This window comes from Aulonocara stuartgranti (assembly GCF_965226115.1).
Source record: "Aulonocara stuartgranti genome assembly, chromosome: 5".
Taxonomy (NCBI): domain Eukaryota; kingdom Metazoa; phylum Chordata; class Actinopteri; order Cichliformes; family Cichlidae; genus Aulonocara; species Aulonocara stuartgranti.
Window position 1 is genome coordinate 34,203,710 of NC_138943.1, and position 26,755 is coordinate 34,230,464.

The 26,755-nt window shown below is 41.7% G+C and overlaps 2 protein-coding genes across 8 annotated transcripts in view; one reads left to right on the forward strand and one right to left on the reverse strand.

Annotated features, from left to right (window-relative positions):
• The window catches only part of sox13 (SRY-box transcription factor 13), a 52,195-nt gene extending 26,630 nt beyond the window's left edge, over positions 1–25,565 (forward strand). For 6 of the 7 annotated variants that reach the window (XM_082533572.1, XM_082533571.1, XM_082533569.1 and 3 more), the window contains 13 exons: positions 3,113–3,329; positions 3,465–3,567; positions 5,329–5,415; positions 7,610–7,782; positions 8,179–8,247; positions 8,378–8,492; positions 10,872–10,948; positions 11,518–11,683; positions 12,188–12,306; positions 14,738–14,843; positions 16,457–16,627; positions 18,747–18,963; positions 21,240–25,565. In XM_082533572.1, the coding sequence (XP_082389698.1) occupies positions 3,114–3,329; positions 3,465–3,567; positions 5,329–5,415; positions 7,610–7,782; positions 8,179–8,247; positions 8,378–8,492; positions 10,872–10,948; positions 11,518–11,683; positions 12,188–12,306; positions 14,738–14,843; positions 16,457–16,627; positions 18,747–18,963; positions 21,240–21,525 (1,905 nt within the window). In that variant the 5' untranslated portion in view covers position 3,113 and the 3' untranslated portion in view covers positions 21,526–25,565. The remainder of the gene's footprint in view (positions 1–3,112; positions 3,330–3,464; positions 3,568–5,328; positions 5,416–7,609; positions 7,783–8,178; positions 8,248–8,377; positions 8,493–10,871; positions 10,949–11,517; positions 11,684–12,187; positions 12,307–14,737; positions 14,844–16,456; positions 16,628–18,746; positions 18,964–21,239) is intronic. The other variant, XM_082533568.1, reaches the window with a different exon arrangement.
• The window catches only part of LOC309706776 (uncharacterized protein), a 217,420-nt gene that overhangs the window by 187,815 nt on the left and 2,850 nt on the right, over positions 1–26,755 (reverse strand). The gene's annotated exons all lie outside the window — the stretch shown is intronic.

Sequence of the window (26,755 nt, forward strand, 5' to 3'; positions counted from 1 at the left end):
GCATATACATCACTGAGGTTTGGAGTCTTGGACCCTGGCAGACAGGTGGCTTTGTTTGGAAACACAGTGTGCAAGCTAAGGGGGGGGGGGCACTAATCATTCTTATGCTTTCCGCAGAACGGTGGCGCTTTTTTTTTTTTTTTTTTTTTTTTTTTTGCCATGTTCCTGAGTTGGTCGGCACATTCCGCTGGCATTGTTATCCGGCCTGTTTCCTGCGGCCGGCGGCTTTTGTCAGCCTCTCCCCCATTGTCTCGGCTTCCTTTGTTCCCCGGCTCCAACAATGGCTTTTTTTCTGCCTCTTTATATATATGTGCACTTTTTGCCCTTGTGTGTTCTGTTTGTTTTGTTCTGCTGTCTGCTGTGTTTTTCTTTCCTCCTGCTGTAGAGCTGGGAAATAACACGTATGCACACAACCCTGAGTTGATTTGTTCAAGTTCACTCTGGTTCAAACCTCTCTCACTCAACCTGTCCCCTCTTCAGTTTTCTGCTTTTCTTCCTCACTGAGGCGTTGTCTGTCTCCCTCCCCTATAACCTCTCATTATTCACTGTCACAAACTGAGGGAGACACACACACACACACACTTTAACACAACCACCACCTAACTCTCAAAACTGAATTCAGGAGTCACCTTTTTTTCTTAAATTTACCACCTCAAAATTAGGGTTTCCTTTAAGAGGCAGAAATGTCACAAATTGATTTAGCTATTTGTAGCAATTATTAAGTTATAAGCAGGATATAAGAAAATTGTATCTAATTATGGAAAACCAATAAGAATCTTTTTTTTTTTTTTTTTTTTTTACAAAAGTCCTTTTTAAAATTTTAGATATGCTAAAACTTGCAAGAGTAATAAAAAAGTACATAGCAGGTGTGTTCACTTACATCTTCAACGAGTCCCTGGCGAAGTCTGTGGTCCCCACATGCTTCAAAAGATCCACCATCATCCCTGTGCCCAAGAACAGCAAACCCTCATCCCTGAACAATTACCGGCCAGTTGCACTGACCTCGGTAGTAATGAAGGTGTTTGAGAGGCTGCTGAAGAACATCATCTCCTCCTCCATCCCAGACACCGCAGATCCGCTGCAGTTCGCCTACAGATCCACAGAGGATGCCATCGCCCACGTCCTACACACCACTCTCAGCCACGTGGACAAGAAACAGGGTAACTATGTGCGAATGCTGTTTGTTGATTACAGTTCAGCGTTTAACACAATAGTGCCCTGCAGACTGTTCACAAAGCTGAGGGATCTGGGACTCAACAGCCGTCTGTGTGCATGGGTGTTGGACTTCCTCACTGGCAGAACTCAGGTGGTGAGGGTGGGCAGGTGCTTCTCCAACAGCATCACCATCAACACAGGAGCCCCTCAGGGATGTGTCCTCTCGCCACTGCTCTACTCCCTCTACACTTCAGACTGTGTGGCCACCCATGGCTCCAACACCATTGTGAAGTTTGCTGACGACACAGTGGTGTTGGGTGCCATCTCCAACAACGATGAGGCGGCCTACATGGATGAAGTGAAGAATCTGGCATCGTGGTGCCAGGACAACCACCTCCAGCTGAACGTCAGCAAGGCCAAGGAGCTGGTGGTGGACTTCAGAAGGGGTCAGCACAGAGACTACAAGCCCATCATCATCAATGGAGCTCCAGTGGAGAGGGTGCAGTCCTTCAAGTATCTTGGTGTCCACATCTCCTCAGACCTGACATGGGCTGCCCACATTCAGGTCCAGACCAAAAAGGCTAGGCAGCGCCTGTATCACCTACGACAACTGAGGAAGTTCAGGGTCTCTCCAAAGATCCTCAGGATTTTCTATACAGGCGCTGTGGAGAGCATCCTCACACAGAACATGACATCGTGGTTTGGGAACAGCTGTGTGAAGGACCAAAAAGCTCTCCAGAGAGTGATCCGTACAGCAGAACGCTGCTGCAGGATTGCTCTCCCCTCGCTTCAGGACACCTACACCAGGAGATGCCGGACTAGAGCAGCGCAGATACTGAAGGACCCGTCCCATCCTGGCAACAAACTGTTCCAACTTCTGCAATCTGGTAGAAGGTTCCGCATCTTCCGGGCAAGGACAGAGAGACTCAAGAGGAGCTTCTATCACCAAGCCATCCGTGCCCTAAACACACACACCCGCCCTCTCACATCATTTATAATTGACTGAGACAGGACTCTTCCAGACACTCTAAACCAAGGCACAATGTACATTTCAATTCCTTTAATTTTAAATATGTTTATATTGTCTATCCTGTAAAATAGTCAGATGTCCATTCATATTAATATATTAATGTACAGAATTCACCTGCTTGCTGCTACTACTGCACATTCACCCAGTGTACATACTATATGTCTGTATATATATATATAATATTCTTCTTCCTCTACACACACACCCCCCCCCCCCCCCCCCCCCCCCCCACACAATTTTTGCACATGTCGAGGAGCGTGTCAGGCTACATTTCACTGTGTGTTATACTTGTATAACTATGCATGTGACAAATAAAGAACCTTGAACCTTGAACCTTGTAAATGTCACAAAACAAACAAACGAACAAAAATGAATATCCAAAACCCTAAATGGCAACCAAATGGTTTGGCTATCTGAGAGGTAGAATATTTGTGTGCATGCCTGTAAAAGTAACAGCAATCAAAATAATGGGGAAACAGCTAAACCGAATTATTTTTGGAGTAAAAGATCGCATAAGTGTTGGTATCCAGTATAAATGCTCATAGTACTCATTATTTATTATTCACAGCTTACACCTCTTTGCTTTAATCATGCTCTATAGCAGTATTTGATTACAAACTTCTGTTTAAGACCATATTGTTTATTTTCCCTATGACCGTTCATAAAGCTTCATAGTTGTAAGAGTCTCTAGCCCAGTTGCCGACACACCTCTAAGGATTCCTTTTTCATCCTTAGCTTTAGTCTAAATAAAATATCTGAACAGCAAGGGATGAAATTTTCCACCAACAAATTTTCTATTATTTTTTCTTCTTTGCTGTCAATATGTTTACTCCCAAATCTAGAACTGGGAGATGATTACCCAGTGCCCAAACCTCACCACACCCAAATGACAGCTAGTATTGTGTATTTTTTTTTGTCTTTCAACAGAATGGTTGAGCCCAGCCCTCCAGCACTTCACATTCACTCCAGTGGGGATGTCAACATGGCAGGCGTTGGTGTCAAAGTAGAACGTGAAGACTCTGGGGGAGGGGCTGCAATGGATACCAGCGGCGAACTTCGTAAAACGTCTCCTTCGCGTGATTGGTCAGGAACTCAGCCCCTCGAGGCTCGCCAGTTGACCCCACCGCTGTCTCGCTCCCCTTCAGTAAGGATTACGAAAGGCATGACAGGGAATTTTAGGAAGTCAACAATGTGTCATAGATTGGTATATCAAAATATAAAGTATATTTGCATGTTCTTGGTGAGATTTTAATTGAGGTTCTCTTTTCTGTCCTGACAGGAGGGATCTCCAGGGAAGGACCTGCCTCACAGACAGAGCCCCATGGGACTGAAGGAACCTAGGATGCATGATCGATCAGAGGGACAATCCAACTTGAAAGAAGGTCTGTCAAAAGCAAACGCCATTTCAAAACTTTATTTACAACCACAGAGGTGCAAACCGAGAGTCAGTTCTGTCTGCCATGGTGTTGATGTTCATTAGCCTATTGAATTAATACATATTAATAATATGTAATTATAGGATTCATTGCTAGTTTTATTATTTCTTGATTGTTTGATTGCGTGCTGTTTTTAACTCAAGAGAAAGTTTTATTTGTATCATACTCTTATTTATAATTTACTTGGTGACTGACTGTACCATTATGGGTTGATGTCTTGTGCTGGTTTTATCTGTTTACCCCCAGTAGAGTTGTTGTTGCTGTAGCAACAGCTCACAGGGATCGGAATAAAGAACAAAGTCAACCTCCCAAGAAGGAAAGAAACTGTCCTGCTATTAGGAGCAATTTGGGGTTGAATAATAATAATAATAAATAATAATGGATACTTTATTGATCCCCATGGGGAAATTACTTACTGAATGTCGAGTATTTACCAGGAGCATTTCATTTAACAGGGTGGCCCTAATGTTAGTCATTGAAACTTGCTAAGTCAATTTAGCAAAGTACTTTATACATACATTAATTTTACTTACAAATGTTCTGCAAAGAATATTTTCCCAGTTTTATAAGAGACAGCACAAATACTCGCAGACAGCCAGATACCGACAATTAGATGATATCATTGTCACGCCTGCCTACAAGCATGAGGCCTGAAGGTTTAAGCTTAGCAAAACAAGCTATAGTCACTGACATGTAAAGTATGTCATTTTTGACTCGTGTTTTATGCAAATATTGAATGTGTGTTTTGCTTGTATAATGCCAGTTTACAGCAACGGTCGTACGGTTAGTAGCCAAACCAGGATTAGACAACTGTGGGAAGGAAGAACTCAATTTTAACAGGAAGAAACTTATAATATATTATTATTAATTATTATTATTAATATAAAACCAGGCTCAGGAAGGCATAAATACTTAAGTTCATTAAAATTGTCAGTTGTGTATCTTGAGAGTAACGTTTTAGATCCAAGCTGTTTGGATGTTAGCATGTAGTCGGATTGGCACTTAACAGTTTTGCCTCAGTATTTACTGGATTTCAGACAGTATCAATTCAGCCCTCAGCCTTTCTCTTTTCTGCACCTCAGTGTTATTACCTTCTGTGGGAGTCTTTCTCTCTTACTCGCACACACGTCCATATAATTTTCCCATCTCAGACTTTGATGACTCCATATCTTACGTGTTTGAGAGCGCTACATTCTGCTGCTATTCAGCATTAAACAATGCAGTCTGCTTAAAATCGACGTGTGGAAGTGATGGTTTGTCTCACAAAGCGGGGGTGTTGTTTGGATTCCTGAACGAGTTCAGGGGCTTTTTTTTTTTTGTATGTGTGATTGTGTTCAATTTCTTTGGTAGGGAGTGAAGGGCTTCTCTCTGAGCCGCGTGCAAGACTCTCGTTGCCCTCTAGTCTTTAACCAGCCTGCACTCCTTGCCTTAAATCTTTCTCAAATTTGCTCCAGTCACTGACCTTGAATTGTTCTCTGTCCAAATATTGATCCACTCAAACACTCAGAACTTCTCCCTGATGCACAAACAACCTCTGCCCTTCGACACCTCAAACGTCTTCTTCAATCAATGCCATTAGAAAAGCAGAAGAGAGGCTCAGAAAGTAGTTTAGTGTTAGATGTATTTTATTTGACAGAATATATTTTTCACGCCATCTACTGCTGCCCACTGCGGTCCCGCTGAGTACCATTAGTGTTCTCTTAACAGTGATGCCTACCATTGAGAAGCTGCTGAATGCTGACTGGAAGGACAAACTCCTGGATAAAAGCACAGTGGGGTCAGGACAGCTGAAAGGTTAGTTTCAAACACTACAAATGTTGTACATATACAATTAGACCGTATGAATTACAGCTTTTCTATTCTATTTCTCATTTGTTTTATCAATTTAAAAGCATCATATATAACAGCTTGGTGCATACAGCAGCATGTGGCAAACCATTGGTTTGACATTTAGATGGAAGATATGTAGATATTTCTTCTTCTACCTCTTTTTAAAGGTAAAACATAACCAGTGTGTGTGTGTGAAGGCTTAATTAACCCTAAATTTTCACCCATGCGAAAGTGAATAGAATAGAATAGAATAGAATAATCCTTTAATTGTCCCACAAGGGGAAATTTTTCTTACATATTTACATTAAGGACAAAGTGTAGTGATGGCGTTACAAAACTCGTGTGTGCGTTCTGGGGTTAACAATGTAATATTTATCATATGTACAGTGATAACACACACACACACCAGTGAAATCCAGTGCTGGCTGTCACTGTGCCCGTCTCACTGATATAACCACACTCACAGCACATGTGTGCTGCTGTTATCTCAATCATTTCACTGAATTATTTGATCCCTTTTTTTAGTATTTGTTTGCACATGAATGTAATGATTATCATAAACCCACATTTGCCACACCATGTTTACCACTTGGTAGAACTGAGCAGAGAGATAGCAGACTCTAGCTGCTCGGCAGTCCTGGGTCTTCTTTTCAGCGTTTTTTGTTTCACCTTGAGGCATTAGTTGTGCCTCTCCAGATGTGCAAACTGATAAATTCACCTCTGTGCCATCAGGGATGCAAACTTTTCAACTGCTTGCTCATAACAAGCTGGATGGTCCTTCTCATTTTTAGACCAGAGGAAGTGGCATTTGTGATTTTCAGAATTTCGATTTGTCTGATCTAACAACAGTTTTGCGCTTTGCTTCAGTCCAGCTTCAGAAGGCCCGAAGATAGACGAGCATTCAGAGGTGGCCTCCTGCCTTGTCTCTTGTACACAGAGAATCCTCCAGAATCGCTGAATCGTTTAATGATATTATGTATATTTATAATCTTTCTGACTTTGCATTCAGAAACATTATTCTGAAATCTGTAGCTGCAGTTTTTTTACAGATTTGTTATCCTCTGATGTACTTCTTGGAATCTCTGAGATGCTCCTTGTATAACCAGTCATGTTACTGACCTCCTGCCAGTTAACCTAACTGGAAAGTGCTTCCCCAGCTTTGGTGCTCCCATCCCAACTTTTTTTTGAGATGTGAGATATTTTGAAGTTTTACAGTTTCTCAGCTCAGACATTTAATGTGTCTCTACAGTGAATAAAAGACAAGTTTATGAGATTTACATTTGACACATTTTTGGAATTGGCTTTGTAGTTTTGGCAGCGATGAAAGATTCATTTTCATAGTGAGGACGCGTCTGTCCTGCAAACATTATCTACAGTTTCTGATCTAAGCAGTTTGGTATAACAGCTTGTTTCTGCAAAATGGGGAAAAAAGATGCTTATCAGTTTCAACCCTTTCAACATCCTTTTCTAGCAGTTATGAGATTACAAGATAGCAATTGATTTTGAAATATAGGAAACATAAAGCAACATGTTACGAAGAAGCTTCAGGTTTTTTTCTTTGAGATTTTGGTTTTTCTGAATGTGTGAAACTTGACCCATGGAGGGTGTGAGGAGATAAAAGACAAGATATTACATTTGAAAATGATCCTGTGAAAGTTAGAAAGGTTTTTGTGAGATTGAGAAGTTTGTTATTATAACAAGATGTTTTTAAAAGAGGGAAAGTTTAACATTAAAAACTTTGCTGAAAATATTGTTTTGTGGAGGAAAAAATTACCTTTTTAGGTAATTACAAGAAAATTTTCTCAGTCTCATAAAAATGACAAAAGTTTTGTATTTTGTGAAATTTAATTTAATAAAAGCAAAAATATCTTTTTGTAAAACTGAAAAATATTATTCACCATAAAAATATGATTTTTCTTTTATAAAGAGAAGAAAAGCTTCATGTTTTGAGAAATTTTGTGGGAAAAATGGGAAAACATGAGAGGTTATATAACAAAACTGTAAGAACAAGAAGAGAATAGTATTTTTTTTATCCCTCCGGTATAATAATGGTGATAGTTGGAGACATTACTAAAGCAAAAACGGAATAAGAAGGAATAAAAAAAAAAAACGGCCTTATCCTGCATAAAAACACAAAGCCTCCCACTCCTCCCACCAGGTACCCCCGAATCTCTGGCAGAGAAGGAGCTCCAGCTGTTGATGATGATCAACCAGCTGAGTGGTCTGAGGGAGCAGCTCCTGGGAGCCCACTCTGAGCAGAGAAACATGGCCGCCCTGTTGCTGGAGAAACAGCAGCAGCAGATGGAGCTGGCTCGGCAACAGCAAGAACAGGTATCTCTACCAGATCTTTGCATCACTCACCCAGTTCAACAGAACATGCAAACATGTGGACATCTCAAAACAAATTTCTGTCTCTCTGCTGTGTATTATCTTGATAAAGAATATAAAGGGCCTTTCTGACCAAACAGACGAAAAGCCCCTGTGTGCACTGGTGCTTGTGTTCTTGCTCCATACAAACACTAGGCAAATTAGATGGCCGAAATTGAAAAAAGATCTTTGTCTAATGTGCCTTTTTTCACACAAGTCCACAGAAGGAGAACACCGCACGCACTCGCCAGCTTTTTTCTGGGAATAAATGAACCGCCGCATGCGTGCGTCATGGCTGATCGTTAGAATTTATACAGGCTAGCGCTCACTTGTTGTGTGTCTCGTTTTTCTGTGTCTCAGATCGCCAAGCAGCAGCAGCAGCTCATCCAGCAGCAGCACAAGATCAACCTGCTTCAGCAGCAGATCCAGGTCAGCTCCTCTCACGACCTTTCGCACATCTTCCTGAATCACTTCAAGGAGCAGAGTGGGAGATTAATAAATGAATGTGTGAGACGGATGGGGCTTGTCTGTAACATGCACGTGTCCTGCTCTGTCCCAGCAGGTGAACATGCCCTACGTGATGATTCCAGCTTTCCACCCCACCACCCAACCCCTCCAGGTCAACTCTGACCCCCAGATGACCTTGCCACTGCAACCGATCCCCTGCAAGCCGAGTGAGTAATCAAGTGGAAAGGTTTCAGTTTTATTATTATTTATTTTTTCATATGCAGGCTGACAGCAGTGCAGCATTAAAAGAAAGCTCGGAGCTGCTTTGTTGGGGCAGAGTTGTTGACTCAGGCTGTGGGATCTAGGAACACCGCTCTGTATCCGTAATTTTAAGGAATATCAGGCAAACACTGCAGACATTTCTAGCAATGGCAGGCAGGCTTTTGAAACACTGGAAAGTTATGACGGCAACAACAAGGTAATATTCTTTCTAACATTATGTAATCTTTAATCCATCACTCATATTTAAACATGTTTGCAACCGTATAAAGTAACTTTCAGAGAAGTGTCCTTTAACAACCTCTGGGCTGACCTGTGTGAAGGGCATTCTGCCTCCACAGAGTAATGCATTACTTTATTCCTTGGGTTAAAAAAAGTAATGAATCATGTGTAATACGTTACTTTTACTGAGTAATAAACACAACACTGACACTGATGGTCCATTTTAGTCAGAGGAACTCCCAGCAAATCAAAGTATTTCTGGAGGGCTCAATAAGGTCATGCTGTATACTACATTCTTCTTCAAATACTGCTGTGACCTGCTAATAATCCTCCAAGGATTCCCTTGATTTAGTGAACACTGTGTTTTGTCAATTCATTCAAAGCCTTTTCTTATGCACCCTGTTGTGTGGGAAGAATGAACACTCTACTTACCAATGACTGCAAGCTTTGAAGGCCAGAAACTTTGTGCTGAAAAGATATCTCCATCAGTACAGCTCCATAAGTTGCCATCCCTGAGTGTTTATGTACTTCAACTCAGGGGCTATTTTATAGGAACTAGAAAGGCATCCGTGAGACTCCAGTGCAACAGTGCTTGAATGTACCTTTCAAACACGTATGCTTGTACAGTTAGCAGGCTATTGAGGCCACGGCTTCGAACGCCACAGCTTTGTAGAAGCTTGCTTTCACCAGCCTTAAAAGCTGTGCTTGTGGATCTTTTCAAACTTAAAGACACAAGGCCAGTCTTTAAAACAGTGTAGGTGGAATTTAAGGATAGCCATTATATCGAGAAGCGCACGTGTGCGTGAGCGGCTCTGAATGTTTTGACACATGAATGTAAAATGTGTCGGAGTGCTGGGCTGTGTAGAAGAGGTCAGCAGTAACCAGAGCGTTTTTAAAAACAATATGCATGGAGTGAAACTTTGAGCCCTTTGCTTTCATTTTGCTCAGATCTTTTATTTGTTTGGACATTTGCATGTAACCTCACGTATCAACTGGACATTGTATTTTGGGGAGATTCCCTGCAACTCCCACTTGGCCATGCGCAAATTATGTTAATTCTCAAACTGTAACAAAACATCTACTGTCTCAGAATGACTGTATCACTTACTCACGTTATTATTCAACCTTAGCTGAATAAATGCTATATCACAAATTTATCTTGGCAATAGTTTGAGATTTGCCATTGGAGAGGTGATATTGCCTTATCCTCTGCACTCGATATTCTGTATAAACAAACTGCCTTCGTATTATGGTGGATTCATGGCTAATGATGCTGGAAGTGAACATTTAAATGCTAAAATGAATGTAAGGCTGTAGGACAGGGATGTCCAACAAAGACAAAGAAACCACTTTAATTACTTTGGTGTGGCGTGTATGGCAGTGTTGGGATGGGGTGGGTTTTTTTCAATAGGAAAAGCTGTAAAACTTATGAAAATACCGTTAAAAGCCCAGAGTCTATGTCTTCCTTCACACTTTCAAAAGCCGTCCACTGGGCCAGATTAGAGTCTTTGCATTTCATCCTAGATAGTCCTCAGTGAGTGCAAGTTAATGGAGGTGAAGAGCTGAAATAAACACCTGCGCTACATAAAAAGGCCACATAACATTTTAGTTTTTACAAGTATGCTATTGATCATGTGTCTGAGCTTAACAAAATTAGGCTAATGTCCTTTTTTCTTAAGCTCTGAGTATACTCTCCACGTCTGCTGTGGTCCGCTTGGGTCTGATGGGTCCACGTGACATCAAGGGCGAGGGTCCGTGCATATGTTTTGATGACTGCGTGGATTTTACCACTAAGCCTTTACAGTGCACTACACCAGCTGAGCATGAGTCCCAGCCATGGAAGGCTGCTTGGCTGTTGTGGCTCCAGCTGTCAGTGTCTGCAACAGGCTTTACAGTGAAGCTAATTTTACCCATAAAATGCTAGCATGTTGCTTGGTCCGTTAGGATGGTAACTAAACAATTTTTTTAACAGGCTAATGATAATAGTAATGCTAATAGTTTTACTTTTAAACTTGGTTCTGTCTAAAACTGCTGTTCGTTCTTAACCCTTAAATCGATGCATTAAGAATGGTCATTTATTTATTTTTAATTTTAACCTTTCACAGCTATGGACTACTCCATGCAGCTACTGTCAAACACTCACCCCACCCCCGTGAAGAGAAGCAGTGGTTCCCTCCGACAGGTACAGTATCACTTTATTGTGCATACCTTGTCCAACTCACTTCTTTATATGAGCACATTACTGAGAAGTCAGGGAATTATGGCTGTGTTTGCTTGCTGTATGGTGTGCGTACCTTCTGCATGTGTGTGGTTTTAGGAAGCTTAAAGAAAGTGAAGTCTTCTGGAGCGAACAAATAATATCCTTTTCTGGTATTTGGGAGGCTGAAAAGCTTTAGGAATACACCACACCCTCTGTTGAAGGTTTAATGTGTGTGGCCATAGGTGTGTGTTTTCTCGACGTGCGTGTGTGCTTGTGTGTGTGTGTAAATGTAGTGCGACTCGTGTTTGCACGGCAGGTTCTCAAGCAGGGATAGATCAACATAGCTTAGATAAACAAAAGGGAAGAGAGGAGGAGGATAACTTGAAGACAAAAGACTAAAAAAAATACTACAAAGGTGTGACAGATCTGCTCCGACATGCCAAATGTGCCGTGCATAGCTGGAATACACGCACACCCTTGGCCTTTGCGGTTTCACCTGAATATGTCGAAGTAGCCCCACCCCTGCTCATCTGCTCTTGCTGTGTGTTTAGGAAGCAAGTCAGCCCTTGAACCTGACCTCCAAGCCCAAGGGTCTGGAGCTGGGGAAGACACCCAGTCCACAGAGCCTGGAGCTGGGATCACTGGCGCTGCAGGTGGCATACAGACCCAGAGATCTCCAGAGAGAGATCTCCCACAGTCCACCACGATCTGCGCTCAGTGAGTTGCACACAGTCACACTGCTTTGCATGGTAAAGCATTAAAGCATTTGACGTTAACCTGCAGCACATCATATTTCCTGTAGATCTATTCACTGTTGATTTAAGGAGACTGAGCACAACGAACATAACGTTTTTGACTTTAGTGCGACAAACTAAGCATTAATAAAGGACGCTCAGATACTCATAAACAGTTATTCTCTATTTTGTATAAAATACAGTAAATACTGAGCAAGTGGCTGAAATGAATTAAAACTTTGTGCAGTCGTCTTTTTCCACAAGAGGATGATTGCATTCTTCAACTGTCATTTCCAGCAGCAGGATATGAAACTAATCATCATCTGTAGGTGACTGTTCATAAGATCCGTGATGTGTTTCTAGAGGAGGTCTTCTGATGAGAACTGACACTTTACCTTCCTCTGTCTCATTTTCTTTTCCTTCATCATCATAATTATCTTGGTCCTCAGTTTGTGCTCTCCTCTTCGTGCTTTGTTTTTGTCTGCAGGTTTCCTGGGAGACGGCGACGTGGTCACCCAGGCTATCCACGATGCCCAGCAGCTCCTGAGGAGCCACGGCAGTGCGGGGCGGGAGAGGGACCGGGAGAGAGAAGTTGGTGGAAAGCCGGTGAGCTAATGTTTAAACTCCAGTTAGAGCGGTGTGTTCGAGCCACTTTAAGACACGGACTTCGTTCTGGAAATTGCCATTGTACATACTGTGCCATTTTTAGGTTAGGTTTCACTGTAGGCTATCTCTAGTAACACTGTGGCATATAGCCTACAAATGCACAAAACACACACAAAGAAACTTAATACGTGTTTTGTGTCGTAGCATTATCTCAGTCTCTTACCTGAGAATTCTTCACATCACTTTACAGTGTTTCCCACACATAGACTTTACTTAGGGCCCACCCAGGTATCCTGAAGGCCACCCAAGTATATTTTGCAATTTGTTTTCATTTTTTCGTCTGTCCGAGACCACATGAATTTGTACTGGGCAGTCAACTCAATATTATTTTTTAAATTTGTCTCTGCTAGCTAGCTACAAAAGTGCTTCCATCCCAGTGTTTTCCTATGGATGGGTTGCCTTTGTGAAGTCTAGATCAGCGGTCTCCAACCCCCGGGCCACGGACCGGTCCGTGAGTCGTTTGGTACCGGGCCGCGAGAGTTGAGGCTCGGGTGTGAAATTTATGGTTTTCAGGGTTTTTATCGTTTTTAAAAAAAAAAAAAGTTTATATCGTTAACTCCCTGGGTTTTTCCCCGTGTGTTATGAATAAATCTTTTTTTTGGTACTGGTACTGGTTTTATTTTGTTGTATTTATCCGCAATACCTTAAAGGCCGGTGCGTGAAAATATTGTAGGACATAAACCGGTCCGTGGCGCAAAAAAGGTTGGGAACCGCTGGTCTAGATCATAGACCTGCCCCCGTTCTGGCCACACGGGGGCAGTAAAAACATGTCGCAGATTAATGTTGCTTTGGTGATATCCTTCCACATATTCCTTTGTCATAGTGTGTTGTTTTTTTCCAGTGTTGCCACAGAACCATAGTCATAGTCATAGAAATCTAAATATTAGCTATCTTTTAGTTCTGCATGTCTCCACCAACTTCTGTCAATAATAAATAATTAATGAACTTGTAATTTACAAAATAAACATCTAATAAATAAAACTAGGGACTGAAATCACAAATTCTGTAGGATAATTTTTCCCAACGCTTCTGACTGGCTTATAAGTGTGGATTAAAAATACATATATATATATATATATATATATATATATATATATATATATATATATATATATATATATATAGCAACATTCGCACTGGCGATCACCTCATAACCACTGGTTGCTGGAAGTTGCCAGGAGGTTGCCAATCGGTCTTTAGACCTGTGTGTCCCTCTCTTTGTTTGTTACAAGTAGCTGATATATTTATCCAGTTCCACAACCCGACGTCCATCTTTTATTTAAAATCTATGAAATTAAACCAGCACAGCTTCACATAATGTTGTACAGAACTGACTGTGTTTGTGTGCTTAATCACACCACTCAGTTTACGTTAGCTGTATTAAAATAAATATATGGACTCCTGATGTAAACGGTGTATTGCTCTTTCTCTGGTCGACATTTAGAGGTTGGTTTAGGGTTACATGGTGCTGCGCTCCTCCTGAGTATCCAATAGATCCGCACCCACATGCAGAAGCACATTATTACAGCTTAAGTCAGCTGAGTAAACTGTAAACTGCTGTTTGTAAGTGCTACTAGACTATCTCAAAATTGCATATTTTGTTCGAGAACCTGCTGTTTATTTTGTTTTGCTTCTTGTGAAAATGGTCTTCTATTGGGTTCTTACGTTTTTGTTCTTTAAGGTGGCTAAAGCTTTGGTCTCTGCTCCGTCCTAAGCAACAGCTGTTGCAGCCTTACAATACCACAAAGGCCTCAGTGTGGCATTGACTGAGCCACCTGCCCTGTCTCTTTGTCCACAGTAATACTGTAATCTGTGGCTCTCCTCCTTCTCCTCCTCCTCCTCTCCTCCATTATCCTGCTCCATCTCGCCTTGGCGGCTGTGTTAACACCAATACTGTTGACTGACCTATTTTGGTATTGCGCTTCACACCGCTGCATGTGGATGAATAGCGTTTTACAGCGCGGGGAATGGTCGACAGATAATACGCTGATGGTGTGGTAGTTTTGCAAATTCAGAGTTGCCACATTCCCGTCCCTGCCTTGTCTTCTTTACCTTTCCTCCCTCCAACAATAAATACCATTCTTCCTCCTCCATAGTGTTGTCATTTCCTGTCTTTGCATTTACAGCTCTGCATTTAAGCAGCGGCTGATATGGTGAGCGTGCCATGTCTTTACCTTAAATAGCACTCCAGTGTAACACGTGTGCCATGAACACTCCTCTTCGACATTAGGTCACCTTTTTTTTTTTTTTTTTACTGCAGTGCAAATTTAAATCGTCTCTTTGTGCTGGTGTGTGAATATTTGTCTGACTTTAGACCATTTCTGAGTTCATATGTCTTTGTTTTTTCTTTTTGTTCTTTTAATGTCTGCAGGATTTTAAGGTTTCTCCTCGCAATGAGAGGATGTCTCAGAGTGAGAGAGGTGAGAACAGACATGGCCTGCCGTCCACTGAGGACCACCTCAGCAGTGATTCTGAGGGTAGGCATCCCTGAAAAAGTCTGTTTAATGCCTATCTGTGTTTTGCCAAGTTGTTGTTGTAATGAGACCAACATTTGTTACGCTGCCCTGATAGCTTATTATATCATTATGGTACCCATCCATTTATCTTTGTCATTATATTCAAATATTTTATTTTATTTGATTGAGTCATATAATTTTATTAAAATTAGCATTTTTTTCTCCATGGAAGTAGCATGCAGTATAACCTGTTTAGATTGACCTAGATTAGATTGGGTGGCTTTAGCTCGGACGGTAAAATAGGTCATTTGCTAATCAGAAAGTTGGAGTTTTGCTCCAGTCTGCAAGACACTGGACCCTAAGTTGCTTTTTGATGCGTTCATCAGAGTGTGAAAGTGTGTGAATGCTACATAGAAAGTGTTTAAGTTAAAAAAGTGCTTGTATAAATGTGTATGAATGTGTGAATGAGGTATGTTGTGTAAAGTGGTTTGAGTGCTTAAGTAGAGTAGAAAGGTGTTATAGAAGAAGTCAAGTCAACTTTATTTGTCAATTCTGCCACATGTACAGGACATACAGAGAATAGAAATTTCGTTACTCTCAAACCCTAGATGAACCAGTCCATTTACCATTTAACAGATTGCTAGCAGGCATGAGAACGCTAGAGAAGCCACAAAGTGAACACTGAAGAAGTTTCTTTGAAGTCAATTCAGGTTTTTTACATAGCACCAAAACACCTCAAGGCACTTTGTGCTTATTTGCAAGGAGTCACCACAAGAGATATTAGATTTGGCAGATTTTTTGCACCAATGTAACCTCTGATGCAAACTCTAAAAGATTAATGTCTCCTTCTGAACTCTAATCAGGAACCTTCCACATGTTAGGCATATGCCTATATCATTACACTATAGAGCTAATCGACACAGCAAGTGCTAACTTTAATTTTAGCACTAAAAGGTGCTAATTACCTAGTGTGACTTTAACTTGAATTCTGGCTCCCTTTTGTCCAAGCTAATAGTCTGCAATACTGCCCATTAAATTACCTGTTTTATCGCTCCCCTAAGCGCCACTGTCAAAATCTAGCTAGCTAAATGCTCATCTGCATTGCCTAGAAGCAACCAGGCAAGCTCATGTATGCAAGCTAATATTAGCTTACTTCCATATTGGAAAAATACTAATCAAAGGCATTACTGTCACTCAGATGTTGATCTCGGTAAAGCAACCACTTGGCTAAATCAGGAGAGCCTGTTTAATGTTGTTTGTTTCTGGGAAATAGCACGATTAGCAGAAATGTTTTCTTCCAAACATGCTTTATTAATGTGCCATCAGAATATGGCACAGACATTTAAAGATGAAAATACAATATCCAAGACCTTCAGATTTAGCTTCATCAAAGTAATAACCTTATCTTTGTAAAGCTTAGTAACTCCTGTCTTTGGTTTAAACGTCAGGATGGAGAATGTGAATCATATGAAATTGGATGTTTGTGGGTGAAGAGAAACTTTCACCAATTTTAGTGTTGCAAGAAAAAAAGGTTAATATTCAGACATGCACCACTTACAGCAAGAAACAAATAGCTATTCCTCTATATATTTGTAACATATTTACAAGCCAGCCTGTACCCTTGTTTACTGTAGGTACCCTGAACGTTTCGGTCCCAGGCGGCTACGCTGAGGCACGGCCGCCTCCCTCCTCAGGCCACATAAAGAGACCCATGAATGCCTTTATGGTGTGGGCCAAGGACGAGCGCAGGAGGATCCTGCAAACTTACCCTGACATGCACAACTCCTCCATCAGCAAGATCCTGGGTGAGAGCAGCAGTGGTTAGGGGTGGGTTTATGTCTCTATTCTGAGACCCTGCCTGGCACATGTGAGGCAGTAAAGACCCACCTGCTTCTTCACACACACACACACACACACACACACACACACACACACACACACACACACACACACACACACACACACACACACACACAGGGATGAATCCCTTTCCCTCAAACAAACATTTACATTCCTTTGTATTGTAGAGAGTTTGTGTGTCTATCTTTCACACAGACACACATAAAAACCACTAATTTGCTTAAATACATAGTACTGATTACTTGCCTAATACTTATCTTTCAATGCAAAAAACACAGTTTTGACCACAACCCTAAACATGCTGCTTTTTGACCTTGAATTATTTCAAAGTGTTTGCTTTTGAATAACCTTTATGGAAGCATCAGGTAGTTTGTGGCACAGAAACTAATAGGTAATTCTGCCTATCACCATATACTATGAGTTAGCTTTAACCAGTCAGATTCAATTCAGTTTTATTTATATAGCGCCAAATCACAACAAAAGTCGTCTCAAGGCGCTTTATATCAGTGAATGTGAGAGAGCGTGATCGAGATAGTTAGTTGAAAAATGAAACGGGAAAGAAAACACGAAGAAACGGGGCTTTGCATATCATGAGATTTAGATGTGTGGATCTTTTTGAGGGCAGCATCAGTGCAGTCTCCATTCACTACAATTTGATTTATGTTCTCTGTAAAGAGAGACTCAGAGTATTTTAACAGGAACTTTCAGTGTTAAAAATTAGGGGCATGACTAAGTCAAGTCTGAACACAAACGCATATTTTTAGAAATGAAGTGAAAGAATGGTTAGAAAGGAAAGATGAGATTCTTTGGAACTTGCTGGGGAATCAGCAGCTTTTTAGGTTTTCTTCAGTCTTGAGGTAATCCTTTGAGAGTTACCAGTAAATGCAGTGATAAATAAACTTTCCAAAATGTAAAGGAACACGTGTATGACGTCTGAGTCTAGGTCATCAGCATAGACTAACCCTTTATTTTGGGTGATGGCCCAAAAATGTGAACGTGTCAGTTAGAGTAAATTTCTTTTTCACTTTATTGCCAATAATTGGGAGAATAAAGTAATAAAGGCAAAAATGACACATTCTGGTAGTCTGATGTTAGTGTTGGGCTCATCACCAGTGATGAATTAGACTGCAGAGGTACCAGAATTAACGGCCTGAATCTTTCGCCAATTTTACTTTCTCTTCTTAAGAAAGACTTAAAAATAGTGGCACTAATGTCCCCCACTGTGACGAACCAAAAAAGAAAATTGCTGTATTTAGGTAGGACTGTAAAACCCCGATAACTAAACCTCATAATTAAGAGATATTTTTTCTAATATCCAGAAGGAGGGCTACTGCAGCCTCTTTTTGGTTATATTTTGATGTTAACACTGTAGCAGCGTCCTTGGGAAGACTCAAATAGGAAAAGAGCTATCATCTAAGATAAGTGAATGTTGATGGGAGTTTAAAGGTGCATAAAAAATGAATAAAATCTGCTTGAAACTTTTTGTCGAAATCTGAATGAATGAGAACAAAAATGAAACCACGTGGGCCCGACAAGCATTTTAAGCTTCCTCTCTTGCATAACCATTCTGTTAATGGATTAACAAAAGGAGGATCCGAATGAAGGACAATGCAAACCGGATACCAAACAAAAGGGCAAGCTTTCAGCAGCTTACTTAAACTTACAGCAGAGAACAATGAGGGGGAAGAAAACTCCAAGGTTGGGTTAATCGAGAAACGGGAATCCAGGAGAGTAAACAGATGGAAAAACTGAAAGAGTGACAAAAAGACTGAAGGTGAGACGGGATAAATAAACAGGGATCTAATTGGGAACAGGTGGGACAATGAGGGCAGGGCTGATGATTACAAAGGAGGGGAGACAAAAAGGAAGTAAAATAACAAAAGGTGTGCAAGGAAAGATAATTACCAGAGTAAGACAACATGTAGATGCAGGCAGAGTAGCACATAAAACACGGGACAAATGCTTCAAAAACCCCACAAGAAATGAAACATGGCGAGCCATGACAGCTTCTGCTGCTGGAGAACATGAACTCACTCCTTTGTGTTGATGCGTCTTTGTCTGTAGGCTCGCGGTGGAAAGCCATGTCTAACCAGGAGAAGCAGCCTTACTACGAAGAGCAGGCGAGGCTGAGCAGGCAGCATCTGGAGCGCTACCCCGATTACAAATACAAACCCCGACCCAAACGGACCTGCATAGTGGAGGGACGGCGGCTGCGGGTGGGCGAGTACAAGGCCATGATGAAGAGCCGCCGGCAGGAACAGAGAGGGACCTACGGGCACAGGTAGAGTCTGAGCAGCTTTGAGAAACAACTTGCGAAAGAATTTGTCCCTGGCAGAAAAACACTGACAATTCAATCCCCTGACAAGAGTTTGTGCTGCACCTCCACACACTGGAGACAATGCTTGCAGCTCTCAAAGCCCCCCCTTTTTATCCTCCTTTATTCTTGAAGACACAAACAAAAGTGGAGTACTGCAACTGCAGCTGGGCTGTTCACTGTGTCCTCGACAATGAATAGAATCCCTCTCTATTGGTCCCTCTAACTCCTTCTAGTTAAGCTGGAGGAGTTGGAGGCTGGAAATGTTAACAGTGGTTGTTTTGGAGTGCTTTTCTGTTTCACTCTTGTTTGTCTTTGCTTTAGCACATGTAGCCTCTATTAGGCTCTTTATAGAAACAAAACATCAATATCAGGGTGTCACACTGGCCTAAAGCTTCAATCCTGTTTCTTTCATATTGAAGACACTGGTAGACTGACTGGCTCGTATACTTATGAAGGAGAACAATACCGGCCTAATGTGCCATTGGGTTTTACCATTTTAGCGTTAAAACAGCTCTAACCTGTTGAGGCCTGGGCTCCAACAGGACCTTTAAAGGTGCTCTGTGGTGTCACGCACCAAGATACCAGCAACAGAACCCTTAACTCCTGTAAACGGAGAGGTGGAGTTGCTGCGGATCAGACTTGTTCGAGCACTTACCCTTAGACTCGGTTGCTGGTTTAGGATCTGTTGACAAGTATTCGGCATGGCCGAACGGGAGCGCTCCGGGAGCCTTGCCCGCTCGGAGATGATCCAAAACAACGATCTGATATTTGTCAAAATTTTTTAAACCATTAAAGGTGGTTTATTAAAACATAGATTACAAAAAACAACTTACTGCCATGAAGCGTGACTACAGACGCTTCACCCAATCAGCGCTTGTGATGTTGAAACAGATCGGCTGCCATGGCAGCAAAACATACACACACGCATACAAACAACACAGACGTGAAAATGTAACGTCCAGTTTTAAAATATATGCATTTTACACTCTGGTGTTACAGCTCTCATGATATTGTAATCTGTGTTTATATATACTGCCTGCTTAGCACTACCTAAAAAACCAAAGCTAAGCTAACTCTTAGCTAAACAACACTAAACATATTTGGTTTGGAGGGGGATTAGCACAAATATCTAGCTTTAGCTAATAAATTAAACACTCTACTTTTTGATGTTTAGCTGGTTGGTGAATGGTTGCTGCCAATCACTATCTAACTGATTGCCAAGCCCCATTCACACAGGACTAGAGACCTGCCACTAACACCAGTAACCACCGTTTCCTAAGGGATACTGTGTCAATCCGGTTGTTCAGTGATGACGCGACGAATCCTACTTCCGGGTCTAAAGTAGTCTGCGTTTAATATGGCTTTTGTGTTGTTAACATGTTTAATGTTATGTATTTTCTTCTATTTGATCTCAAAAAGCTCCTAAAACAGTCAGTGATCCCTGTTGACCTCCCTTGGCTTTTATTACCACTAATCATTTATTTAAGCTCAGTTTTTAAAACCTTAGGATGTAACTACAGCCCAGCCCATGCAGCAGTATATGAATGACTAACCTCGTATTGTGGATGGATTATCTAAGTTGTTCTCCTGGCTGAAGTTTGGTCCTTTTACAGCATCCTGCCATGCAATTACATTTGTTCCTGATCACCGAGAACACTCACGTTAACTTTTATCGAGTGGAAAAAAAGTTAGCTTGTTTATATTATGCTAACATAGCTGTGTCGCTAGCGGTCACGTAGCACATCATTATATACCAGCTAGCCCAACTTCAGTAACCCTACAAACGTCACTGCTGTTTAGTTTTCTGTCTTCATTTATGCTGAAAGTGATAACAGAGCTGTACGTTTTAATTTGTTTCCAAAACCCTGCAGTCAGGACATGCTATATTGTATTTAGATAGAAGCTAGCGAGCTAACTCCCTGCTAACTTCTAACTCCGTTAAATGTCATAAATTCCGTTTTCATGGATGCCTGGATGTTAAACTCAATTGTTACACCTGGTAGAGCAGAACGCTGATCATTTTATTAAAGATGAAAGACTTTAGACAGTTTTTCAACTCTCAGTAATGCCATAGTGATCGTTTGATATATGGACCTGCAGCGGAGTTTAGGTCCAGACACGGCTAGTGACGTCAGACTGAACAACCGGATATCAGCATTTTAAAGCCCTTGATTAACTTTTTCATTGACAATAAATGCCTCAGAATATCTGAATATACGTGTCACTTCCTGTCTTTGCAGTCAAACGGAGCCACAGCAGATCCATTACCCCCACAGTGATGGCCAGTACCCGGGGGGTAGCAGCTCGGTCTCTGTCGCTACCATGCCTTTTCACCCCGCGCTACTGGAGCATTACCTGCCGCAAGTCCCGCCCATCCCTCGCAGAGCTGAGGGACAGACCACACCCACCTCTCTGCCTAGGGAGAGAGAGCGGGAACGCAAGAGGGAGCGACCGCCATACAGCGAAGGAGAGGAAAGTGATGGGGGAGAGAGGAGTGAGGGGGAACTGGTGCTCCTAACGGACTAAAGAAAGGCAACTGGTAGAGGAGCCAGGAAAAGGAAAATTAAAGATGAGGGATAGGATGAGAGGGGAGGGTAGCTGAGGTGGGCGGGTTGCTCTTTGATGAATGACAGTCAGAGAGGAGGAATGGAGGATGAACTAAAGAAATGGTGAGGGAGTGTGTGAATGGGGGAATAAAAAAGTAAATGTCATACTCACCCCGTTGTAAATTAGCCTATTCTCCAGTAAAACCTCGCCTACACAAACGCATAAAGGCAAGCTTTTATCATTTCCCGTTACACGTATCATGTCATCACATGCTTTGTGTCAAAACTTTGGAGTTATATTTATGAAGGTTTAACATTTAATCCCTTCTGCTTCTTGTTTTCTCCCCATGTTGACTTATGGCAAACAAAATGCCCCCACAGGGACTGGAATTAAAGCAGATTGATTAAAAGTTCAGCAGAGTACCTGTTTCCTCCTGTCAGACAGCTGAGGATCAGCCACTCTGGGGTTCAGTATGTCAGCTTTGCCACCTGCTGGAGAAGAGTGGTTATTACTACTGTTGCCACACATCCTATTTAAGTTACACCACAAATCAAACTGGAGGGATAAAATAATTTGGTGATTAAAGGTGCATTTCAGCAGTTTTAGTTCTGTGTGCTTAACGAGATTAAAAAAATAATGGTCATATTCAGTAACAGTTGCCTCGGGCCATAGGATGGTTCAAGACGGAAAAAAATATATCCTATATGCACACTGCCACTTAAATGTGTGTGCGTTTGTAACTCAGGCTTTATGTTAGAAATGTTCAGTCTTTAAGCTCATCACTGCACACAAATGTGAGGCACTAAAAGTAAAGGGTAAACAGCCTGCAGGGGGCTGAAACAGCAGGTAGGGCAGCAGCAGTATTAACATGTCAGGGGGAGAGATTCAGTCATCTGGCCAGCAGACGCTGCTGCTACCTTCCCTGAGTCTGTGCAGTGAGCGTTGAGAGTGCTAACTCTCTCTCTCTGACTTAGTCTAGCTAACGACAAAAAGCACAGATTGTGTTTGGCACACTCTTATTCTGCATTTGCACCAGTTGGAGAGTTAGCATTAAAGGTTTATCTCAACAATCCTTCTCCCCAAATTTGCATGATCCATGTTCGATCTGAGCTATCAGCCTTTCTACACATCCAATTGGCAGTTGTTGCCGATCTACAAGTCACTTTGCAACTCACCTTTCCACAGGATTCTCCTTATATACTGAATCTGAACTAATCCATTGTCATGTCTGCCGCTCTGTTGTGCACAGGGCCCTCCCATCTCTGGCTTTCTATGTATGGAGTGGAAGGGCATCCCAGAATAGTGACATGCCATATATAAATATATATACGACAATCTTTTCTGTGTATAGATTTATATAGCACCAGCCAAAAGCAAAGCTAGCTTTGAGCTGATAAAGCAGGACTTCATTCAGGGTAGTTCAGGACGTGCTTTTTTCAAAAGTCTTTTTCTGGTCGGACAGGCCTTGTTGCCCAAAAGTAACGTACAATTAATCAACACTGCAACCTCACCATCATCCTCCCACATCTCACTGTTAGTTTGAGCCATGCTGCTGTCATCGTGTGTCCATCAGTGCCCTCTCCACAGCATGGTGGGTTAACTTCAGCCTATCCTATTTTTTTTATACCTCTGTTTGCTTCTTTGCATGTTTACTGGATGTCGTGTTGAACACCTCGTATCTGTGTATCCAAATGTCTGCTGTGTTTTTCTTCTGAGATGCAGCCTCTCGCAGCATTATTATTATTATTATCATTATTATCACTATGCTTTTTTTTAATCTTTAAAAATGTTTGTCAATTTCATCTAAAAAGGCTAAAGTATTCCTTTCATCATCTTTTACGTTCCTGTTCCTGTAACAGAGAGGCAGATCATCCCCAAAACTGTGAGGCTGTGTCCCTAATCACTGCTTCTCTCCTGCCTTAGATCTGTTATACACAGCAGTCAGCAGCAGGTTTTTGGACAACTGACCTTCATTTTGCATTGTTGAGTAGTGCAATGCCATTTAACACACACTCATACACATATGTGTGTGTGTGTGTGTGATGTAAACTGAGAGTGCAGTATAGAGTAATTAGGGAGTGGTTTTGGACACAGCCTGTGCCTCAGATTGGAGAGAGAGCTGTTGTTTATTGGTACAAAACCCCCATTTCCTTATGATGGGAACAAATGTTTATCTATAAAAATTTATATATAATATTACCCAAAGCAAAAGGAAGGTAGATTTAGCAATGAGAACTCCAGACACCATAATCATCCCTGCGTCCTTAGTAACATTTACTCCTCGTAAGCACTTACTAGTGTGTATTCTTTAGCAAGTTTAACATGCTGAAAAAGCAAAACTAGGTTTTTTACAGTTAGTCTGCATGTAAAAGATGGACTGGGACTTTACCCATTTGTTTTGCACTTGTGACTGATGCCATGTTATTTCTTTTAAATTAGTAATTAGCTAATGCTGGCAAGCTTGGCTAGCAAGTTACAAATATGGACAGGTGTAACTGACTGCTTAACACTGCCAATTAGGTTTTTTTAGGCACCCCCCCCCCAAAAAAAAAAACAAAACAAAAAACAAAAAACAATGCCAATTCGTGCAGAAGACAAAAAAATACTAGGAACACTCACCAAAATGGAAGGACAGACTTCCACATGTCAGGCTGTACCATAGATCACATCTATGGTATACCATTTGTTATATACTTAAGTTAAAAGGATAAAAGAAACAAACATGGTTTAGTGAGGGAGTGTGTGAATGGGGGAATAAAAAAGTAAATGTCATACTCACCCCGTTGTAAATTAGCCTATTCTCCAGTAAAACCTCGCCTACACAAACGCATAAAGGCAAGCTTTTATCATTTCCCGTTACGCGTATCATGTCATCACATGCTTTGTGTCAAAACTTTGAATTAAGTGGCTTCATGTCAATCAGTGTGGCCATACCCCAAACTTATTTCCTTTGTAATGCTAGTAATTTGGGTCTTTTAATGTGAAAGCATGTGGACTGACTTGCTTTTGGAGAAATGCTAACAGTAGCAGCTTTGCATACTCCCTCTATTCCTAAATCAACAGACTGAAGACAAATCTGTCTTTTTTTTTTTTTAATACCTTAAACCAGCGGTCTCCAACCTTTTTTGCGCCAAGGACCGGTTTATGCCCGACAATATTTTCACGGACCGGCCTTTAAGGTGTCGTGGATAAATACAACAAAATAAAACTAGTACCATTACCGAAAAAAAGAAGATTTATTCATAACACACGTGAAAAGACCCAGGAAAACTGAGCTAACGATAAAAACGATGACAAAATAACGCTGTAAACCGATTAAAAACCCTGAAAACCATACATTTCACACCTGAGCCTCAACTCTCGTGGCCCGGTACCAAACGACTCACGGACCGGTACCGGTCCGAGGCCCGGGGGTTGGGGACCGCTGCCTTAAACCCTTAACTTTTTAAGTAGCAGTAGTAAAGGTTAGTAAAGATTTTTTAACAGATGAGTAGAATAGAATGCGTTATAAATGTAGCAGCTCTATTCTTTGATCCACTGAATAAACTAAAGCTCGAAATAGACTTGCTACTTCCTGGAAACATGCCAGGAAGTAGCAAGACCCAAGGATAATTTAACTTTTAGACCCAAGGATAATTTTGGTGCCTTTGTTCTCATCATTCAGTGACCTTGTTGACTGAACATAAAGTTTGTGCGACTGGCTCAATCCTTCATTGGCTGACTGCAAAGTTGACAAATCAAAGTGGCAGACCTCCTTGGGGTTGGGGCTCGTTGTAAGGATGCTGGCTTTTGTGTACAGAGATGGATATCAATGACATGTTTAAAATGTTTATCCTATTTTAGTGAGACGTGATGAGGAGTCACCTGTCGTTAACCCCTGCTGATGTAAATATAGAAAGAGACTTTATTTTGTTTATAAGAGCTTGTGTAATTTAAAGGTGTACATTTCTCTATGTTTTCACAGTTTTGTGCTTTTTTGTTGTTGTTTTTTCAAAAGATATTAAAATTGCTTGTGTTAATTGTGTCTGGTGTGACTTTTTTTAAACATTTATTTATATATATATATATATATATATATATATATATAACCGAAGGTCGGACAGTCCTGATCCCCAAGGACCCCAAGAAGGGACCGGTCCCCTCCAACTACCGACCAATAACCTGCCTCAGTACTACATGGAAGCTCCTGTCAGGCATCATATCGGCTAAGATGAACAGGCACATGCATGGGTCAATACATGAGCAGGACACAGAAAGGAATTGGCAAGAATACCAGAGGCGCAAAACACCAGCTACTGGTAGACAGAACAGTCAGCCGAGATTGCAAGACCAGACTGACCAACCTGTGCACTGCCTGGATTGATTACAAGAAGGCCTATGACTCAATGCCCCACAGCTGGATACTGGAATGCCTAGAATTGTACAAGATCAATGGGACCCTAAGAGCCTTCATCAGGAACTCAATGGGGATGTGGCGTACAACACTAGAGGCCAACTCCAAGCCCATAGCACAAGTCACCATCAAGTGCGGGATCTACCAAGGAGATGCTCTGTCCCCACTGCTGTTCTGCATAGGCCTGAACCCCCTCAGTGAGATCATTAACAAGACTGGCTATGGATACCGACTACGGAACGGAGCAGTTGTCAGCCACCTCCTGTACATGGATGACATCAAGCTGTATGCCAAGAGTGAACGAGACATCGATTCACTGATCCACACTACCAGGCTATACAGCAATGACATTGGAATGTCGTTCGGACTGGAGAAGTGTAGTCGGATGGTAACAAAGAGAGGGAAGGTAGTCAGAACTGAGGGGATTGAACTACCAGAAGGCAACATTGCAGACATAGAGGACAGTTACAAGTACCTGGGGATCCCACAGGTGAATGGGAACCATGAAGAGGCCGCTAGAAAAGCTGCAACCACCAAGTACCTGCAGAGGGTCAGGCAAGTCCTGAGGAGTCAGCTGAATGGTAAGAACAAGATCCGGGCCATCAACACGTACGCCCTGCCTGTGATCAGGTACCCTGCTGGGGTAATAGGCTGGCCAAAGGAGGAGATAGAAGCCACTGACATAAAGACAAGAAAGCTCCTTACCATGCATGGAGGGTTTCACCCAAAGTCCAGCACCCTGAGGCTGTACGCTAAGCGGAAGGAAGGGGGCCGGGGACTGGTGAGTGTCAGCACCACAGTCCAGGATGAGACAAC